The sequence below is a fragment of the Haematobia irritans genome, chromosome 4, assembly GCF_050003625.1.
Source record: "Haematobia irritans isolate KBUSLIRL chromosome 4, ASM5000362v1, whole genome shotgun sequence".
Taxonomy (NCBI): domain Eukaryota; kingdom Metazoa; phylum Arthropoda; class Insecta; order Diptera; family Muscidae; genus Haematobia; species Haematobia irritans.
The window spans coordinates 132,446,775-132,468,576 of NC_134400.1; the positions used below are offsets into that span (position 1 = coordinate 132,446,775).

Consider the following 21,802-nt stretch of genomic DNA (forward strand, 5'->3'; position numbering starts at 1 on the left):
CAAAATAAGTCGTAGCCCATATTTAAAGCGTTATTATCTTAAATCTAAATATTCAATATTTCAACTAATTTAAGGACGATTTCTTTAAATCAAAAATATGTTTCTTTACTTTAAGGAAAATTTGCCTAAGTTTAAAGACATGAAACTTTAACGAAGGGACGGAAATTTTCAAAATGTGTGTCCTAAATTTAATGAAAAAAATTGTTGAAGCAAAGATTATAAATTTTCTTTTAATTAAAATTTTATTGTTTTAAAGAAATTTCTCCTTAATAGTGTGTAAATTGCGCATCCTATAATTGAGGCTGCGTAATCTTTAATATCACGTAAATATTTTTTTTTTTCAGTGTGGAAAACATTTTGTTAAATCACTTGTATTTGATTTGATTTATTTATTTCAAAGGCCTGTACAACAAGAATAATAGATTCTTATAATTAGAGTACAGGAAAATTATTCAATGTTTATATAATTACATAGAAATAAACTTTAATGTAATGGGATAATTATAATAACATAATTTCGAACTTATAGACAAAAGGTTACAGTGACTAACCAAAAGGATGAAGCAAACAAAGTAAAGGAAACTTCAGAACTGATTGAGTAAGACTGTATAAGATATCAATGAAGGTAAAGATAATTTAAGTTAACCGACATAGGAATAATCATAAAAAAAATAAATATAATAGAAATGTAAATGTTACAAGAGATAGAAATTAACAATTAACCTATAGCTTTAATATCATGACTATGAAAATATTGAAATTGGTAGAATAATAATTGAATAAATGAACAGGCTGTGAAAAAAAAAACACAACATTCAATAACAAATTAAGGAGACAAAGACTTTCAGGTGATAGCGAAGTGATTGAACAATTTCGCCTTAAATTTATTTGCGTCACCAACAGTTTGAATATTGAAAGGTAGAGAGTTCCAAAGTCGAACGGACGATACGAAGAATTTCCAGCCGGAAACAAGGCTGCGTTGCACTAACGGTATAATTTTCTTACCCCTACTGGAGCGAGTGAAACGAAGTCTCTCGAATATGAGATGAAAGATGAATCCATTTCAACCACATTCCGAATATTTGTAAAAACGATATTTTTAAAAATTGAACGGAATATGCACCATCTGAATATACACCGATTTTTACCTTATCAATAATGGTCGTTTCTGACTCAAAGAAATCATAAATGCACTGAAAAAAATATTGACCTAATATGGAAGATTATGCAACTTAAATTTTAGGACTCAAAATTTACGCAATGCTAAGGACAAAATTCTTTAAAACAATGATATTTTAATTAAAATAAAGTTTATAATCCTTGCCTCAATTTTTTTTCATTAAATTTAGGACACAAATCTTGAAATTTTGCGTCTCTCTGCTGAAGTTGTAGATCTTTGAAGTAAGGCAAATTTTCCTTACAATAAAGAAAAATGTTTTTAATTTAAAGAAATCGTCTTTAACTCAACTGACATATTGAATTTTTAAATTTAAAATAAAAACGCTTCAAATATAGGCTACGATTTATTTTAAGGATTTGCATCTTTGGTGTAAATTTTTTTTTTAGCATTAAGAAAACTGTTCTTACTTTGTAGTACCTGGCATAATTTGGATTTTGAAATTGGAATTTGTTTGTACATAAATACCTTTATTAATATATCGCAAAAAGAAAATAAAAACTCGATGAATGAGATCTGTGTCCAATTTTAATTTATTTGATCCTAAATTTAAAGCCAGGGAGGTCCGTAAAAAATGTCTTTATTTTAAAGAAACCTTTGGCTATCTTTGGCTAGGAATCAATACCAAAATCCTTAAGGGAAGGTCAAAATCTTTGGATCCAAGTAAACTTTTTTTGAGTGTGGGTATAAACAAAAGGATAGACAGACTAAGTAACTGGTTCTTTCTGGAAACTCTCCTCAACGAAATATTCAAATGCTAATTCTATGACTTCTAAATTTATTCTTAAGTCAGACAATTTGATATGAATATGCTCAAACCTGTGGCATTATGGTGCGTAATAATCCTAGATTTCGGCAATTTTATGGACGAAGATATTTTTGAAGTGTTTTTTTTTTTTTGTCTTTTTATTATAGTATTGGCACTAGTTTGTTGTGTTTTTAATTGTAAGGGGAAAATATTAATTTATTTATAATTGCAGATCACACACTGGAACACTTTGACATAAATATTTGTATTTGTATAATTGTGCGTTTTAATTAATGTATTGTTTTCAGTAAAATCACTTTCTTTTAATGTTTCCTTTGATTCGTATGTTATGCAAACGCGTCACAAATATCAACTGAAAATCGGCCGGCCACTAGAAACTCGCTAAATATAAAAACAAAAACACTGTAGCAATGACAGAACCAATGTCACAGAAAAATATCTCCGAGAAATTTTAAAAGAAAAATATATTTATTCATATTTATTAGACATCGAGAAAATTACACACGCACAATGATTGCAAATGGTATATTGGTGTGAATAAAATTTAAAATAAATCAAATGTTATAATTAAATTTATTGCAGTTTTAGTTATTTCATGTTTATGCCATTTTGTTTAGTTTAATAATAATAATAATAAATGCGCACCGTATCTTTTAAGATACAACAAAATTCTTACGTTTTAAACTGTTGACCGAATTCTGTGAAATCAAGTTAGTTGTGTTTAACACATCGTACCGCTATTTCTAAAATTATATATGTTTTCGGAAAATTTGTTGTACTTCTGAATAATCTGCAGTCAAAAACAAAAATCAAATTCAAAAAACTACAATTTGGAAGTGAAATAATATTTACCAGAAATGAAAGTAATGTTGGTAAAATAGCTATGTAGTGTAAACATATCTCTATTACCTATTCTCTACTAAAATCAAATAGTTTATTTGTAAATAAAAACCTAGTTTAATTCGCACCGTATTTTTTAAGATACAAAAAACAGATGTTCTTTATTTATCATTTTGCTTAATATAAATTTTTTTCGGAGGAATCGGTGACCTTGTAAATTTTAGGGGTTAATATATACCAATAAAATGAATTGTTTTCTCAAAGATATTTGAATCTTTTTTTAAGTTTACAGAGCCCAGATTTAAAGTTAGATAATTTCCTGCCGAACACATTGTACGGAAAAGGCTTTAGTACACCGAAAAAAATTTTTTTTCAATTAAAATTTTAATTTTAATCAACAAAAAATATAATGGATTAAATTGATTTTTAATCGATACAAAAATGAGTTACACAAATTAATCAATTAGGTTTTTATTTCTTTTTAATTTCTCCACCACAGCTTAATAATTTACCAAAAAGAAGCATTTCAATTGATTACTGCCACGCCAACAAATTCGAGTTTAAATCTTTATGAAATAAAAAATATTTTTTGTGGAGGGGGAAGATGATTCATTTTTGGTCTTATAACAGGTTGGCTGATAAGTCCCAGGTCTGACACATAGATGGCGGCGCTAGTATTAAATGCATATTATTTTTATATAGTACCAACCTTCAAATGATTCGTGTCAAAATTTGACGTCTGTAAGTCAATTAGTTTGAGAGATAGAGCGTCTTTTGTGAAGCAACTTTTGTTATTGTGAAAAAAATGAAAAAAAGGAATTTCGTGTTTTGATAATGAGCACGGAGGACGGTGAACGCAGTGGACGCCCGAAAGAGGTGGTTACCAACGAAAACATCAAAAAAATCCACAAAATGATTTTGAATGATCAACTTCATTTTACGAAGTTGATCGAGATAGCAGAGGCCTTAAAGATATCAAAGGAACGTGTTGGTCATATCAATCATCAATATTTGGATATGCGGAATTTCTGTGCAAAATGGGTGCCGCGCGAGCTCACATTTGACCAAAAACTACAACGTGTTGATGATTCTGAGCGGTGTTTGAAGCTGTTAACTCGTAATATGTGACAATGGATGAAACATGGATCCATCACTACACTCCTGAGTCTAATCGACAGTTGGCTGAGTGGACAGCGACCGGTGAACCGTCTCCGAAGCGTGGAAAGACTCAAAAGTCCGCTGGCATAGTAATGGCTTCATGGGATGCGCATGGAATATTTTTTATCGGTTATCTTGAGAAGGGAAAAACCATCAACAGTGACTATTATATGGCGTTATTCGAGCGTTTGAAGGTCGAAATCGCGGCAAAACGGCCCCATATGAAGAAGAAAAAAGTGTTGTTCCACCAAGACAACGCACCGTGCCACAAGTCATTGAGAACGATGGCAAAAATTCATGAATTGAACTTCGAATTGCTTCTCCACCCACCGTATTCTCCAGATCTGGAGAATACGGATCTGGAGAATACGGTGGGTTGTTCTCAGACCTCAAAAGGATGCTCGCAGGGAAAAAATTTGGCTGCAATGAAGAGGTGATCTCCGAAACTGAGGCCTATTTTGAGGCAAAACCGAAGGAGTACTACCAAAATGGTATCAAAAAATTCGAAGGTCGTTATAATCATTGTATCGCTCTTGAGGGGAACGATGTTGAATAATAAAAACGAATTTTGACAAAAAAATGTGTTTTTCTTTGTTATACCGGGGACTTATCAGCCAACCTGTTACATACTCAAATTAAGGTAATTACATACTCGTATTATTCTTCCCAATTTTTTTTAATTGGATGAATGATTATTTAGTTGAAAAAAATAATTTTTGTTTTGTGTAAATTATTCCCTCGAAAAATATTTGTTATACTCTAATGTCAAAATATAAAATGTGATTCTATAAATAACACATAAATGTGATGCTATAAAAATATTTTAAGATATCAAGAGACTCAGAGAGACGAAGAAAAATAAAAACAAACCATCACCACAAAAAACAAATCAAAAATTGGATTTGAATTATTAAATATATAAATTTTGGCAAAAAGAAAAAGGATGGACCAATGTAGTACAATTAAAAGAGGCAACAATATTAACGTCAATAAATGATGACAATTTGTTAATAATTTTTATGAAAGTATTTACGAAAGTATGAAATAAAAGTATTTTCTTTACGAGTATTACGATTCATTCACCCTAAAATCGCTTCTATTTTCCGGATTGGTCCAAACAAAGTATTGTTTGTATTGTTCAAACATATTATGTTTCACCTTAGGGCATACACTGGTAATAAAAACTTTTAATGAAATTTTCTTTGTGTAGATATATTTTAAAGGCGCCAATTTGATACTTCCATTATTTTACTTGCAGCATACTCTCTAGGTCTCTCTTTCTAAACACATATATGTTTATAGGCTATTTCTAAATTAATATACATATGTTTGCATCTAAGCATATTATACTACAAACACTTCATGTCCCAAACATAATATGTTCTAACATATTAACATATATGTTCGAAACATGTTATGCTAGTTTATGAACATTATATGTTTGCACTGAAAAATATTGTGTTAAAAATTTTGGGTTCCAAACATATAATTTTACACCCAAATATATGAAAAACAGTCTTTTTCGTCCGTGTTGAGAGTTTTTTATTTAAAATACGCTGCTTTTTAAATGCATATTATGGAAGATTGCGTTTCAACAAAATTGTTATATTTTTTGTCATAGATGATCGGATGTTTATTTTATAATAAAGTACGCCGTTAATAATTGGCTAGGTACCTCAAAAATATCGCTTCTCTAACATATGTTCCAAACATATTTTGCAGGAAGCACATATATTATTGGATACTGCCGAAACATTATTATGTTTGTTTTATGTGAACATATTATATGTTTGGAAGCATTTTGGGTCCAAAAATACTGTATGCTTGGAAGAATTTCCCCCAAAAAAGATTGTGGTCATTCCCTCACATAATTTGCACTTCCACGAAATTTTTTAGTTCTTGACACCTTTTTCCGTAATACAAATAACGTTGAAGAAATTATTCAATTTTATAATTTTTTTTTTAAATTTTATCTTTCGCCTGGACGGAGGATCGAACCGAGGACCATACAGTTTGTAAGCCAACACACTATCCACTGGGCTACGTACTTGTTATAGTCACCAGTAGACATTTATCGTTATAAGTTACATTTATATAGCATAGTTTACAGCGCCCACGAGCCGATGCAAACAAAATATTATTTAACATAGACATACATTTGTTTGTCACGTGGAGTAATGGTTAACATGTTCGCCTCGCATGCAAAGGGTCGTGGGTTCAATTTCTGCAACGCGTGAACACCATTTTTTTTTTTAATTTACACATTTATATTTATATACTATATTAAATTTTTATAATGAAACTTCGAAATGTGGGTTATTAAATATTTTTTTTTTTATTGCAAAAATAACAAAAAACTGTTTTTGGTATAAAAGTTTGAAATTTTGGAAGGAATTCACAAACTCTAACAAAAGAAGAACATAGAGTCGAGAATAAACATACATAAATAATTTTATAATATACACATAAATTTATTTAGGCGTGAACAGTTTTTACTAGCATTTAACACCATTTTAAATGCATATAAAACTTATCGTGTTTTGTACTTAATTTAATTTTTACTTTTAAGACCATGTTTTGCCTTTTACTTTTCTTTAATAATTCCATTTAAAGAAAATAAACTTTTTCAATTGTTGCTTTGGATCATTCCCCATAATGAAAAAATATTGTCGTGAGGCTAAAGATTTCATATCCTTAAAATACGAATGCGAATTTTGCTTAGCATAGACGACGCATTTCTCTGACATAGTTTTTTTCCTTATGCAAAATTTGATTAACTTTTCAATTAAGTCGTTTTGTCCTTATAATTCGGCTTACAAATAGGTATTATAATATGAAAAACAATTTTTGGGACTAAGGTCAACTTGACTTTAATAATTCAGAAAAATTCTTTAAAATTATTGAAATTGCCTTTAAATTTCTTGTCTTTTTGCATCTTGACTACAAAGCAAAAAAGGATTCCAAAATAGGACATGATTTTGAACACTTTATTTTAAATACGTTTTTTACTTGAAACATAGCAAAATTTCTACTGGAAGTTGAGTCTGAATTTGGAAATTAAAGTTGCCGTCAACATGCTTTTAAAGGACTATAATAGCATATGAAGAAAAAAAGGCTGAAAAAAAAACGAAAAATTAAAATTTGCTTCCTAGAATCAAGTACGCAAAATCCGATTTTAAAAGAGAATTGTGTCTTAAAAGTGTCCTTACTTGAATTCTCTGCTTTTTTGGCTCGGAATTAATACCAAAATCGTTAGAGTGACGACAAAATCATTGCACCAAGTTATAATACAATTTCCGAAAAAAGTTATAACGTTATTCTGTTTTGAGAGATTCGAGTTTTGCCGCTAAAATGAAAAAAAAAATTAGCTGCAAAACTCGAACTTAATGTCCGCTTTTATATTTGAAGGTGGAACTAAACTTTGTTTTTATACATTTTACTGTTTCCTCCTTTTTTCATTTTACTGACCCAACTCTAAAAAGAGTATACGAGGGCAGTTCGGAAACTTCTTAGCCTAACACAAAAAGCGCGGTATAAACAGAAAATGTGAAGTGTTTTGAAAACTTCCATACAAAATTGGGTTGCTGAATTTAAACGTGGTCGTACAAGCATTGAAGATGAACCATGTAGTGGACGTCCAAAAACAGCAACAACAACAGAAATTGTAGCCAAAGTGCATGATATGGTATTAAATGATCGACGAATAAAAGTGCGTGAAATTGCTAATATCATGGGCATCTCAAATGATCGTGCCCATTTAATTTTACATGAAGAACTACAGATGAAAAAGCTTCCTGCAAGATGGGAGCCGCATTTGTTAACAGTTGATCAAAAACGCATAAGAATGAAAATTTCTCAAGCTTGTTTGGATCGTTTTAAGCGAAATAAAATGGATTTTAAGCGTCGTTTCATAACTATTGATGAGACATGGATCCACCACTATACTCCAGAGACAAACGAACAATCCAAACAATGGAACAATCCAAGCTGGGGGAAGTGCCCCAAAGAAGGCAAAAACAATTCAATCGGCTGGTAAGGTTATAGCAACGTTTTTTTGGGACTTCAAAGGTATTTTATTGATTGACTATCTGCCAAAGGGTAAAACAATAAATTCAGAGTACTATTGCAACCGTTTAGATCAATTAAATGTACAAATTCGAGAAAAACGTCTTGGCTTACAACATAAAAAAAAAAAACAATTTTTTATCAAGACAACGCACCAGCGCACAAGAGTGTTTTAACAATGGCTAAAATCAACGAATTAAAGTACGAGTTGCTTGACCACCCACCTTATTCTCCTGATTTAGCTCCCAGTGACTTTTACTTGTTCCCAAATCTAAAAAAAATTCCTTGCTGGCAAGCGTTTTACCTCAAATGAAGATGCAATTACATTCATAAACCACTAATTTGAAGACCTTTAGGAAAACTATTTTAATCAAGGGATAGAATTGCTAAAAAGCGTTGGACTAAGTGTATTGAAGTTTCAGAAGATTATATTGAAAAATAAAAATATTTTTGAAACTCTAACTATTCTCTTTCATTGATAGGCTAAGAAGTTTCCGAACCGCCCTCGTAGTGTCCTTTCGTTATTTTTATGATGATCCCTTTGTACTTTTTGTATATTTTCCACCGTTTTTATACCCTCCACCATAGGATGGGGGGTATATTAACTTTGTCATTCCGTTTGTAACACATCGAAATATTGCTCTAAGACCCCATAAAGTATATATATTCTGGGTCGTGGTGAAATTCTGAGTCGATCTGAGCATCTCCGTCCGTCCGTCCGTCCGTCCGTCTGTTGAAATCACGCTAACTTCCGAATGAAACAAGATATCGACTTGAAACTTGGCACAAGTGGTTGTTATTGATGTAGGTCGGATGGTATTGCAAATGGGCCATATCGGTCCACTTTTACGTATAGCCCCCATATAAACGGACCCCCAAATTTGGCTTGCAGACCCTCTAAAAGAAGCAAATTTCATCCGATCCGGCTGAAATTTGGTACATGGCGTCAGTATATGGTCTCTAACAACCACGCAAAAATTGGTCCACATCGGTCCATAATTATATATAGCCCGCATATAAACCGATCCCCAGATTTGGCTTGCGGAGCCTATAAGAGAAGAAAATTTTATCCGATCCGGCTGAAATTTGGTACATGGTGTTAGCATATGGTCTCTAACAACTATGTAAAAATTGGTCCGCATCGGTCAATAATTATATATAGCCCCCATATAAACCGATCCCCAGATTTGTTTTGTGAAGCCTCTAAGAGAAGAAAATTTCATCCGATCCGGCTGAAATTTGGTACATGGTGTGAGTAAATGGTCTCTAACAACTATATAACTGGTCCACATCGGTGCATAATTATATATAGCCCCATATAAATCGATCCCCAGATTTGACCTCCGGAGCCCCTTGGAAGAGCAAAATTCATCCGATTCGGTTGAAATTTGGTAGTAATGTTAGTATATGGTATCCAACAACCATGCAGGAATTGGTTCATATCAGTCCATAATTATATATAACCTCCATATAAATCGATCCCCAGCCTTTTGGAGAAGCAAAATTCATCCGATCTGGGTGAAATTTGGTACGTGGTGGTAGTATGTGATATTTAACAACCATGCCAAAAGTGGTCCATATCAGTTCATAATCATATATAGCCCCCGGGAGCTACCGTGGTGCAATGGTTAGCATGCCCGCCTTGCATACACAAGGTCGTGGGTTCGATTCCTGCTTCGACCGAACACCAAAAAGTTTTTCAGCGGTGGATTATCCCACCTCAGTAATGCTGGTGACATTTCTGAGGGTTTCAAAGCTTCTCTAAGTGGTTTCACAGCAAAGTGGAACGCCGTTCGGACTCGGCTATAAAAAGGAGGTCCCTTGTCATCGAGCTTAACATGGAATCGGGCAGCACTCAGTGATAAGAGAGAAGTTCACCAATGTGGTATCACAATGGACTGAATAGTCTAAGTGAGCCTGATATATCGGGCTGCTACCTAACCTAACATATATAGCCCCCATATAAACCGTACCCGAGATTTGGTTTTGGAGCCTCTTGGAGGAGCACATTTCATCCGAGTGAGTTAAAATTTGGTACATTGTGCTAGTATGTGGTCGTTAACAACCATGCCTAACTAGGTCCATATCGGTCTATAGTTATATATATCCCTCAGATAAATCAATTTCCAATCACGCAAAAATTGGTCCATATCAAGTTCATAATTGTATATAGCCCCCATATAAGCGACCCCCATATTTCAATTTTGGCTCTCTACGTACCGTGCAAAAGTCCATATCGATTGGTAATTATTTGTAGACTTACCTATACATACCTCTTTTGTCTACACGCAAAAAAATAATTCTTTCCTCCCAAACGAAATTTTAGACAAAAAAAGTTCGTTTCTCATTTGCTTTTCGCTGTACGGAAGTGTATTTGGAAGAAAAGTATATACTTTTTATGATAAACGTTTATTCTTTTCCAGGATGTAAAAACAATTTCATAAAGACAAACTCAAAAAAAAAACATTGTTTTCTTGCTAATTGCATTTTCACACACATCTTTCTCACATCCACGAGGTTTTTATACCCTGCGCCACACTGTGGAACAGGGTATTATAAGTTAGTGCATATGTTTGTAACACCCAGAAGGAGACGAGATAGACACATGGTGTCTTTGGCAATAATGCTCAGGGTGGGTCCCTGAGTCGATATAACCATGTCCGTCTGTCCGTCCGTCCGCCGTCTGTCTGTGAACAAATTTTTGTGATCAAAGTCTAGGTCGCAATTTAAGTCCAATCGCCTTCAAATTTTGCACATGTTCCTAATTTGGGTCAGAATAGAACCCTATTGATTTTGAAAGAAATCGGTTCAGATTTAGATATAGCTCCCATATTTATCTTTCGCCCGATATGGACTAATATGGTCCTAAAAGCCAGAGTTTTGGCCCAATTTGGTTGAAATTTTGCACAAGGAGTAGATTTAGTATTGTAGCTATGCGTGCCAAATTTGGTTGAAATCGATTCAGATTTAGATATAGATCCCATATATATCTTTCGCCCGATATGGACTTATATGGCCCCAGAAGCCAGAGTTTTGGCCCAATTTGGTTGAAATTTTGCACTAGGAGTACAATTAGTAATATAGTCATGTGTGCCAAATTTGATTGAAATCGGTTCAGATTTAGATATAGCTCCAATATATATTTTTTTCTGATTTCGACAAATATGATCAAAATACCAATATTTTCCTTGTTAAATCCCCACTGCCTAGTCGAAAAGTTGTAAAAATGACTCTAATTTGCCTAAATTTCTAATAATATCGAGCGATAAATCATAAATAAACTTTTGCGAAGTTTCCTTAAAATTGCTTCAGATTTAAATGTTTCCCATATTTTTTTTTACTAAAATTGTGTTCCACCCTAGTGCATTAGCCAACTTAAATTTTGAGTCTATAGATTTTGTAAAAGTCTATCAAATTCTGTCCATATCGAGTGATATTTAAATGTATGTATTTCGGACAAACCTTTATATATAGCCCCCAACACATTTGACGGATGTGATATGGTATTGAAAATTTAGATCTACAAAGTGGTGCAGGGTATAATATAGTCGGCCCCGCCCGACTTTAGACTTTCCTTACTTGTTTAGTTCTTAACACCTTTTCCTGTAATACCAACAATGTAGAAGAAATTATGCGATTTTATAAATTTGTAAATTTTTTTTTACCTTTCGCCTGGACGGAGAATCGAACCGCGGACCATGAACTTTGTAAGCCAACACACTAACCACTGAGCTATGTACCTGTTATGGTCATCAATAGATAAATATCCATATAAGTTATATTTATATAGCATAGCTTGCGGCGCCCACGAACCGAATAAACAAAGTTTATTTAACAGAAACAAACATTTAGTTTGGCACTGTGGAGCAGTGGTTGCTACGTCCGACTTGCATGCCAAGGGTCGAGGGTTCGATCCCTGCTTCGACCAAAGTTTTTTTTTGTTTTTACATATATTCCAGATATGTTCGGACGATTCCGAAAAAATGTTCAACATTACATTGTAGTATATTAAATTTTGAACTGTAAAATGTGTCTTATTAAAGACCTAAAGTCAGAAAAGAACAGTGTTTGATATAAATGAAATGGACTGTTTTGTTGTTTCAAAAATAACTTTTTTTATTGAAAAAATAAAAATTTTGTAACAAACGAATTTTTTGGTGATAAAAGTTTAAAATTTTCGAAGCAATTCAAAAAACTCTAACAAAAGAAAAAAGTTTTCGGTACACGTTTTCCAAACGTTTTTTTTTTCTTTGCGTGTAATATATACCACGTATGGACTAACTAACAATTTAGAAAACGATGTTAAGAAGTTTTAAGATACTACAACCCAATTAATTCGATTGTGGATGACAGTCTTTCGTAGAAGTTTCTACGCAATCCATGGTGGAGGGTACATAAGATTCGGCCTGGCCGAACTTACGGCCGTATATACTTGTTTTTTTTTTTTTTAATTTCCTTTGCATAAATATTTTGACTTACTCGTCGTACGTTCCGTTTTCTTTTAACGAACCAAGAAAAAAATTGTGCCCATAATGCCAAAATGATAAACATGTCCACACATACATAAAATGTTGCCCTCAAAATTTTATTCTCTTGGTTCCGAATGTCTATTTTCTTTACTCCGAATACTCATTCTAATATTCAAATTAAATAATATTTAAACTTTACCATATCAAATTTTTGGCCTTGTCATTAAACAGTTTTCCGAAACAACATACAAGCGGTTTCACAGAAAATGCTCCCTTTTGATTCTCTCGCTGTGTTATGTTGATATCTTTCATCAACCCTCCCGGCCTTTTTCTCTTATAGTTTTTTTTTTTGAAAAAATATTGGTTGTATCTTAAAACAATTCGGTGTGAATTAAACTAAGTTTTTTTTACAAATAAACAATTTGAATTTAGTTGAGGATAGAGATATATTTACACAACACAGCTTTTTTTACCAACCTAACATTCATCTCTGGTATTATTTAACTTCCAATTTTTAGTTTTTGAATTTTTGGTCAAAATTATATTTTTATTTTTGACTGCAGATTATTCAGAAGTACAACAAATTTTCCGGAAATAAAAATTTTTAGAAACATGGCTATGATGTATTAAATATAACAAACTTGATTTCATAGAATTCGGTCAAAATTTAAAGACGTTAGATTTTTTTCTGGTTATATCTTAAAAGATACAGTGAGCATTTAAGGGTTAATATAAGTTAGCATTTTCTTATGTATTTTCCAATTATAATTGTAGTTGGAATTGAGTTAAAATTTAATTAACCAATGAATAGTATATTTAATTAAAATGTTAATTGGTTTAATTAACATTTTAGTTGAAATCTTAAACATGTTCAATAATTTTCTTTACTGATTTTTTTTTTTTTTGTAATTTAATTAAAACATTTACTGTGTCAGTCTATTTTAAAATTAATTATGTTTTCAACTTTAATCCACTCGTATTTTGATGTGGATCTCAAAGCAAGAAAAGGTGTAGATTCCATAAAAATGTTGATCTTAGTTTCGTTCACAAATCACAAGAATGACCGTAGTTTAATACCATATTCATAAATGTTAACTACTATTCCTTCGATAAACTGTCAGTAAATTATTATGAATATAGGCATAAATGTTTAATAGAAAAGTTGTTTTTTGTTATCAAATTATTATAGAATAATATAAGAAGCGAAACTGTCACGTGCAAACATCTTTAGAATATTTTGTATTTGTGCATTCACATTGCATGACTTGGCGACACATAACAATCATTATTAAACTGAATTAAAGACAATATTATTTTTTGATTTGTTGTTTCTTTTTTTATTTTTTTGCATCCTCATAATAAGAGGGCTTTCGTTGCTTTTAAGATGACCTCGTTATGAGTAATTGCAAGGGAATTCCTCTCATATACAGAGAATGTGTGGTAGGCAATAATTTAAATTAGAACACACTTCCGTTGTAGACATTTGTTCGATTCGAACACCGGTACCGGACCGTGACAATACAAAATTATGCGCTGGCACTTCTGTAGACGACGTTTACGGTTATAGGTTTTAATTACAACTAATGCTTTGCCTGTTATTGCTACTACAACGATTAATAGATATTGTTGTCTTCTCCATATAATTTTGTTGCGACTCAGGCATAGTGTTAATGTATTGGAATATTCAAGTATGTACTTGTGCAATGTTTGTCAAGTGTTTAAGAGACTAAAACAACTCTCGCGTTTAGTGCAAATTTATGAGACATTCCACAGAAAATTAATCATGTTGAAGCAGAGTGTATTTTCTTTTTTTTTTTTGGGGGGGTTTTATAATATTGGGTAATCGAAAAAGTATTTTTGCATTGTAAACCTTAAACATTAAATTCACCGAATTTCATAAACAAATGTTCTTATAGTAAATGTTTTTGTAATGGGATTATCATCAGATTTGATTGTTAAATTGTTCTTCTATCGTTTCTTTTTCCTATAAACATTTTTCTCATACACGCAAAAAATAATTCTTTCCTCCCAAACGAAATTTTAGACAAACAAAGTTCGTTTCTCATTTGCTTTTCGCTGTAAGGAAGTTTCATTGGGAGAAAAGTATATAATTTTTGTGATAAACGTTTATTCTTTTCCAGGATGTAAAATTAATTTCATAAAGACTAACTCAAAAAACAATCTTTTCTGGCTAATTGCATTTTCCCTCATATCTTTCTCATTTCCACAAGTCTTTTAAATTCTTAGCATCTTTTTCTGCAATACAACCAATGTAGAAGAAATTATCCGATTTTATTTTACCTTTTGCCTGGACGGAGAATAGAACCGCGGACCATGCAATTTGTAAGCCAACACACTATCCACTGAGCTACGTAGCTGTTATTGTCATAGACAATTATCCATATAAGTTATATTTATATAGCATAGCTTGGGGCGCCCACGAGCCGATTAAACAAACTTTATTTAACGGAAACATACATTTAGTTGGGCACCGTGCTACGTCCGCCTTGCTTGCTAAGGGTCGTGGGTTCGATCCCTGCTTCGACCGAACACCAAAAAGTTTTTTTGGTTTTTTTTTTGTAACATATATTCCAGATATTTTCGGAAGATTCCGAAAAGATTTTCAACATTACATACTACTATAATACATTTTTACTATGAACTGTAAAATGTGTCTTAGAGGGCGGTTCGGAAACTTCTTAGCCTATCAATGAAAGAGAATAGTTAGTTTTTCAAAAACATTTTTATTTTTCAATATAATCTCCTGAAATTTCAATACACTTAGTCCAACGCTTTTTTAGCAATTCTATCCCTTGATTAAAATAGTTATCCTCAAGGTATTCAAAATAGTTTACAACTGTAATTGCATCTTCATTTGAGGTAAAACGCTTGCCAGCAAGGAATTTTTTTAGATTTGGGAACAAGTAAAAGTCACTGGGAGCTAAATCAGGAGAATAAGGTGCACTGTTAGAAAAATATGTTTTTCATATGTTCCGATATAAATAAAATGTGTTTCGGGCACAATTTTTAAACACAATATATTTAAGTGCAAACATGTAATGTTCCTAAACTAACACTAAATGTTTGGGACACATATGTTAATATGTTAGAATATATTATGTTTGGTGCATGAATGTTTTATAAAAATAATATGTGTGAATGTAAACATATATAAATTTACAAATTTCGAATAAACATATATATGTTGTGATATTTTATTCAGAGAGCGACAGAGAGAGAGAGAGTATAGAGCTATTCTGGAAACCGGGAGGGTTCACGAAAGATATCAACATAACGTAGAGAGAGAATGAAAAGAGAGCAATTTCTGTTAAACCGCTTGTATGCTGTTTCGGAAAACTGTTTTATGATAAAGCCAACAATTTGATATGCTTAAGTCTAAATATTATTTATTTTGAATATTAGAATGAGTATTCGGAGTAAAGGGAATAGACATTCGGAAGACATTCGGGAAGAGAATAGACATTTGATGAAAAAACGGCGTGTGTTTTCGTCTTGAGAACAGCATTTTATGTATGTGTGGACATGTGTTTTGTTTATCATTTTGGCATTATGGGCACAATTTTTTTCTTGGTTCGTTAACAGAAATCGGAACGTATGCTAACCACTGCTCCACGTGGCCAACAAATGTATGTTTCTGTTAAATAATGTTATATTTGCATGGGCTCGTGGGCGCTGCAAACTATGCTATATAAATGTAACTTATAACGATAATTTTCTATTGGTGACTATAACAGCTACGTAGCACAGTGGTAGTGTGTTGGCTTACAAATTGCATGGTTCCTGGTTCGATTCTTCGTCCAGGCGAAAGGTAAAATTTAAAAAAATTGAATAATTTCTTCAACATTATTTGTATTACAGAAAAAGGTGCCAAGATCTAAAAATTTCGTGGAAGTGAAAATTATGTGAGGGAATGAGCACAATCTTCTTGGGGAGAAAATTCGTCCAAGCTCATAATATTTTTGGGCTCAAAATGCTTCCAAACATATAATTAGTTCACATAAAACAAACATAATAATGTTTCGGCAATATCCAATAATATATGTGCTTCCTGCAAAATATGTTTGGAACATATGTTAGAGAAGCGATTTTTTTGAGGGTGTGGGTGGTCAAGCAACTCGTTCTTTAATTCGTTGATTTTAGTCATTGTTAAAACACTATAGTGCGCTGGTGCGTTGTCTTGATGAAAAATTATTTTTTTTTGTGTTGTAAGCCAGGACGTTTTTCTCGAATTTGTACATTTAATTGATCCAAACGGTTGCAATAGTACTCTGAATTTATTGTTTTACTATTTTGCAGATAGTCAATCAATAAAATACCTTTGAAGTCCCAAAAAAACGTTGCCATCACCTTACCAGCCAATTGAATTGTTTTTGCCTTCTTTGGGGCACTTCCACCAGCTTCAGTCCATTGCACAATGGGGCAAATGACCGGATTCTGCGGCAAAAAGTCAGTTTTTCGGTAGTTTAAATTGGAATAATTGATAACGTCATTCTGTGTCAGACATCCCAGTAGCTCGAAATACAAAATATTAGAAACATATGGCAACTCATTGCTTTTAAAACAAGCTGGCAAAGTAGGCTGTTTTTAGATAGTTTACATTTTGAATCGCTAGTCAAAAAAACACATTGTAGAAAATTGGTTGTAAAAAATAAACTAATAAGCGAATCTACATTATATAAAATGGAGAATAGTACTACAAGTACGTAAAATAATATAAAAAATATTAAAAATTCGTTTGTGTTTGTGCGAAAAGAAATGTGTTGTGTTAAAGTGGTAAGTTTTTGTTTTATAATTTTCATGTAATGTTTGTGTTTCGTGGAATGGTACTTTCTGTATTCACGTGTATTCACCGACATTTTGGTATGGAAAGAAAGGTTAGTGTGTGTACTTTCATGTGGTTTTAAGTTTAATTCCGGCAGCGTCCGGCTCATAATGAAAAAATTTAAAAAATTCAAAAAATTCAGTGTTTCTAAAAATAAAAAAATTGAACTCGTAATATTTTGACTGCAAAAACGTCGGAAATCTTTTGGTGTCGTATTCCAAATTTTCAAGAAATGCAAAATAAGCTTGCATGGTATCAATAATTAAGAAAATAAATAATATTTTCGCTCGAGTCAAAAAAATATGGAAGAAACACCAAGAGCAGATGCGTCTCATTGGGTATTTGCGGGAAATGCTTCACTAAATTGATATAAATGTTATAATAAAGACTTGATCATGCAAAGAAGTACTCGAGGACTCACAGAATAAGAGGTCTTTTCAATAGAGCCATCTTTGTGTGCAATTTGAAGCAAATTAACGCAAAACTCTGGCCTCTGGGGCCAATACATGCCAAATTTGGCATGTATTGCTAGAATGTTAACCCTCTAATGCCCCAATTTTTTTGCCAGCTGATTACATTTTCAATGTTAACGACACAAAAGCAAGAGAACTAGGCAAGAAAAATTTGTAGCGTAAAATTGGGTTAGGTGGCAGCCCGATGTATCAGTCTCACTTAGACTATTCAGTCCATTGTGATACCACATTGGTGAACTTCTCTCTTATCACTGAGTGCTGCCCGATTCCATGTTAAGCTCAATGACAAGGGACCTCCTTTTTATAGCCGAGTCCGAACGGCGTTCCACATTGCAGTGAAACCACTTACAGAAGCTTTGAAACCCTCAGAAATGTCACCAGCAATACTGAGGTGGGATAATCCACCGCTGAAAAACTTTTTGGTGTTCGGTCGAAGCAGGAATCGAACCCACGACCTTGTGTATGCAAGGCGGGCATGCTAACCATTGCACCACGCTGGCTCCCTTTGTTTTACTAAAAGCTTCCGTTTTAAATGGACATTAGAGGGTTAATTCTGCTCCCTGTGCATAATTTCACGTAAATCGCAGTAAAACTTTGGTCTCTGTGGTAACATTTGTGTAAATCGGACGAAGCATATATATGGGAGCTATATCTAAATCTGAACCGATTTCAACCAAATTTAGCACACTTGCAAATATTATCAATTTTACCCTTTGTGCAAAATTTGAAGAAAATTGGGATGAAACTATGGCTTCTTGAGCCTTTCATGTGCGTACCGGGCGTAAGATATATATGGGAGCCAGATCTAAATCTCAACCGATTTCCTCCAAAATCAATAGAGCTCTATCCTGACCCAATACAAATACGTGTGCAAAATTTAACGTCAATTGGTCTAAAATGGCGACCTAGACATTGAATACAAAACCACAGTCTAGTGCAGGTTATAAATATTAAAGGTTTCAGTGGGCGGATCGATCTGAAAATTTCTATGAGCTCTTCTGACGTTATGCACAACATGTGTTCCAAATTTTAAATCGATAAGTGCATTTTTGTAGTTTTTGCCTCAAAATCCGGTCGTTGGCCCCATAGTGCATTGTTTGGATTGTTCTTGTTCTCTGGAGTATAGTGGTGGATCCATGTATAATCAACAGTTATGAAACGACGCTTAAAATCTATTTTATTTCGCTTAAAACGGTCCAAACAAGCTTGAGAAATGTTCATTCTTATGCGTTTTTGATCGACTGTTAACATATGCGGCACCCATCTTGCAGAAAGGTTTTTCACCTGTAGTTCTTCATACAAAATTAAATGGACTCGATCTTTTGAGATGCCCATGATATTAGCAATTTCACGCACTTTTATTCGTCGATCATTTAATACCATATCATGCATTTTGGCTACAATTTCTGTTGTTGTTACTGTTTTTGGACGTCCACTATGTGGTTCATCTTGAATGCTAGTACGACCATGTTTAAATTCAGCAACCCAATTTTTTACTGTTGCATATGAAGGAGCACTTTCACCTAACACATTCACCATATCATTATGAATTTCTTGTCCCCATAAACCTTTTTTATGTAAATATTTAATGACAGCACAGAAAAGAACAGCGCTTGATATAAACGAAATGTGTTCGTTAAAAAATATTTTTCGTGGGTTCGATTCCTGCTTCGATCGAACACCAAAAAGTTTTTCAGCGGTGGATTATCCCAACTCAGTAATGCTGTTTCACTGCAATGTGGAACGCCGTTCGGACTCGGCTATAAAAAGGAGCTCCCTTGTCATTGAGCTGAACGTGGAATCGGTCAGCACTCAGTGATACGAGAGAAGTGAGCCTAATACATCGGGCTGCCACGTAACCTACGTACTTTTGTTAACGAAAGTTTACGTAAACAAAAGTACAGTTGCTCACAATGAAAATGGTCCACCAGTTACAAAACTATTGTCACACTAAAAATTTTAAGAAATCAACACGAATATAACTAAAAACAAGTAAGGAAAGTCTAAAGTCGGGCGGGGCCGACTTTATTATACCCTGTACCACTTTGTAAATCTAAATTTTCGATACCATATCACATCCGTCAAATGTGTTGGAGGCTATATATAAAGCTTTGTAACAAATACATACATTTAAATATCACTCGATCTGGACAGAATTTGATAGACTTCTACAAAATCTGTAGACTCAAAATTTAATTCGGCTAATGCACTAGGGTGGAACACAATGTTAGTAAAAAAAAATATGGGAAACATTTAAATCTGAAGCAATTTTAAGGAAACTTCGCAAAAGTTTATTTATGATTTATCGCTCGATATATATGTATTAGAAGTTTAGGAATTAATTCGGCTAATGCACTAGGGTGGAACACAATGTTAGTAAAAAACAAGTATATACGGCCGTAAGTTCGGCCAGGCCGAAGCTTATGTACCCTCCATCATGGATTGCGTAGAAACTTCCTCTAAACACTGCCATCCAGAATTGAATTACTTAAGTTGCGGTAACGCTTGCCGATGGCAAGGTATCTTAAAACCTCCTAACACCATCTTCTAAATTGATGTAAGTCCATACGTGGTATATATTAAATCAAAAAGATCGATCCAATACGTATATAATTCAGTTTGACAAAGTAGACATAAAATTTTGACAAAATTTTCTACAGAAATAAAATTTTCACAAAATTTTCTATAGAAATAAAAATTTTGACAAAATTTTCTATAGAAAGAAAATTTTGACAAAATTTTCTACAGAAATAAAATTTTAACAAAATTTGCTATAGAAATAAATTTTGACAAAATTTTCTATAGAAATAAAATCTTGGTAGATTATTTTTGGCTCGAGTGGCAACCATGATTATGAACCGAATAAAATTTGAACAAAATCTTCTATAGAAATAAAATTTTGACAAAATTTTCTATAGAAATAAAATTTTGACAATGATGAAAATTTTATTATGAACCGAATAAAATTTTAACAAAACTTTCTCTAGAAATAAAATTTTGACAAAATTTTCTCTAGAAATAATTTTTTGGTAGATTATTTTTGGCTCTAGTGGCAACCATGATTATGAACCGATATGGACCAATTTTTGTGTGATTGGACCAATTTTGGTATGGTTGTTAGCGACCATATACTAACACCACGTTCCTAATTTGAACCGGATCGGATGAATTTTTCTCCTCCAAGAGGCTCCGGATGTCAAATCTGGAGAACGTTTTATATGGGGGCTATATATATTTATGGACCGATATGGACCAATTCTGCCACGGTTGTTAAAGATCATATTCTAACACCATGTTCCAAATTACAACCGGATTGGATGAAATTTGCTTCTCTTGGAGACTTCGCAAGCCAAATCTGGGGTCGGTTTATATGGGGGCTATATATAATTATGAACCGATGTGGACCAATTTTTGCATGGTTGTTAGAGACCATATACCAATATCATGTACCAAATTTCAGGCGCATCGGATGAAATTTGCTTATCTTTGAGGCTCCGCAACCCAAATCTGGGGATCGGTTTATATGGGCGCTATATATAATTATGGACCGATGTGAACCAATTTTTGCACGGTTGTTAGAGACCATATACCAATACCATGTACCAAATTTCAGCCGGATCGGATGCAATTTGCTTCTCTTTGAGGCTTCGCAAGCCAAATCTGGAGATCGGTTTATATGGGGTCTATATATAATTATGGACCGATGTGGACCAATTTTTGCATGGTTGTTAGAGACCATATACCAACATCATGTACCAAATTTCAGCCGGATCGGATGAAATTTGCTTCTCTTTGAGGCTCCGCAAGCCAAATCTGGGGATCGGTTTATATGGGGGCTATATATAATTATGGACCGATGTGGACCAATTTTTGCACGGTTGTTAGAGACCATATACCAACATCATGTACCAAATTTCAGCCGGATCGGATGAAATTTGCTTCTTTTAGAGGCTCCACAAGCCAAATCTGGGGATCGGTTTATATGGGGGCTATATATAATTAAGGACC

At 33.1% G+C, this 21,802-nt stretch overlaps 1 protein-coding gene across 7 annotated transcripts in view; it reads right to left on the reverse strand.

Annotated features, from left to right (window-relative positions):
* Positions 1-21,802, reverse strand: part of Pka-R1 (protein kinase, cAMP-dependent, regulatory subunit type 1) — a 219,637-nt gene that overhangs the window by 36,011 nt on the left and 161,824 nt on the right. The window contains exons 1-2 of one of the 7 annotated variants that reach the window (XM_075308383.1): positions 13,947-14,079; positions 1,997-2,327 (exon numbers count right to left, since the gene is read on the reverse strand). The exons of 3 other annotated variants lie outside the window; for them this stretch is intronic. In XM_075308383.1, coding sequence (XP_075164498.1) covers positions 1,997-2,005 — 9 coding nt within the window. In that variant the 5' untranslated portion in view covers positions 2,006-2,327; positions 13,947-14,079. Of the gene's footprint in view, positions 1-1,996; positions 2,328-13,867; positions 14,080-18,032; positions 18,046-21,802 lie in introns of those variants that run through there. 3 more of the 7 variants (XM_075308384.1, XM_075308379.1, XM_075308382.1) reach the window with 3 other exon arrangements.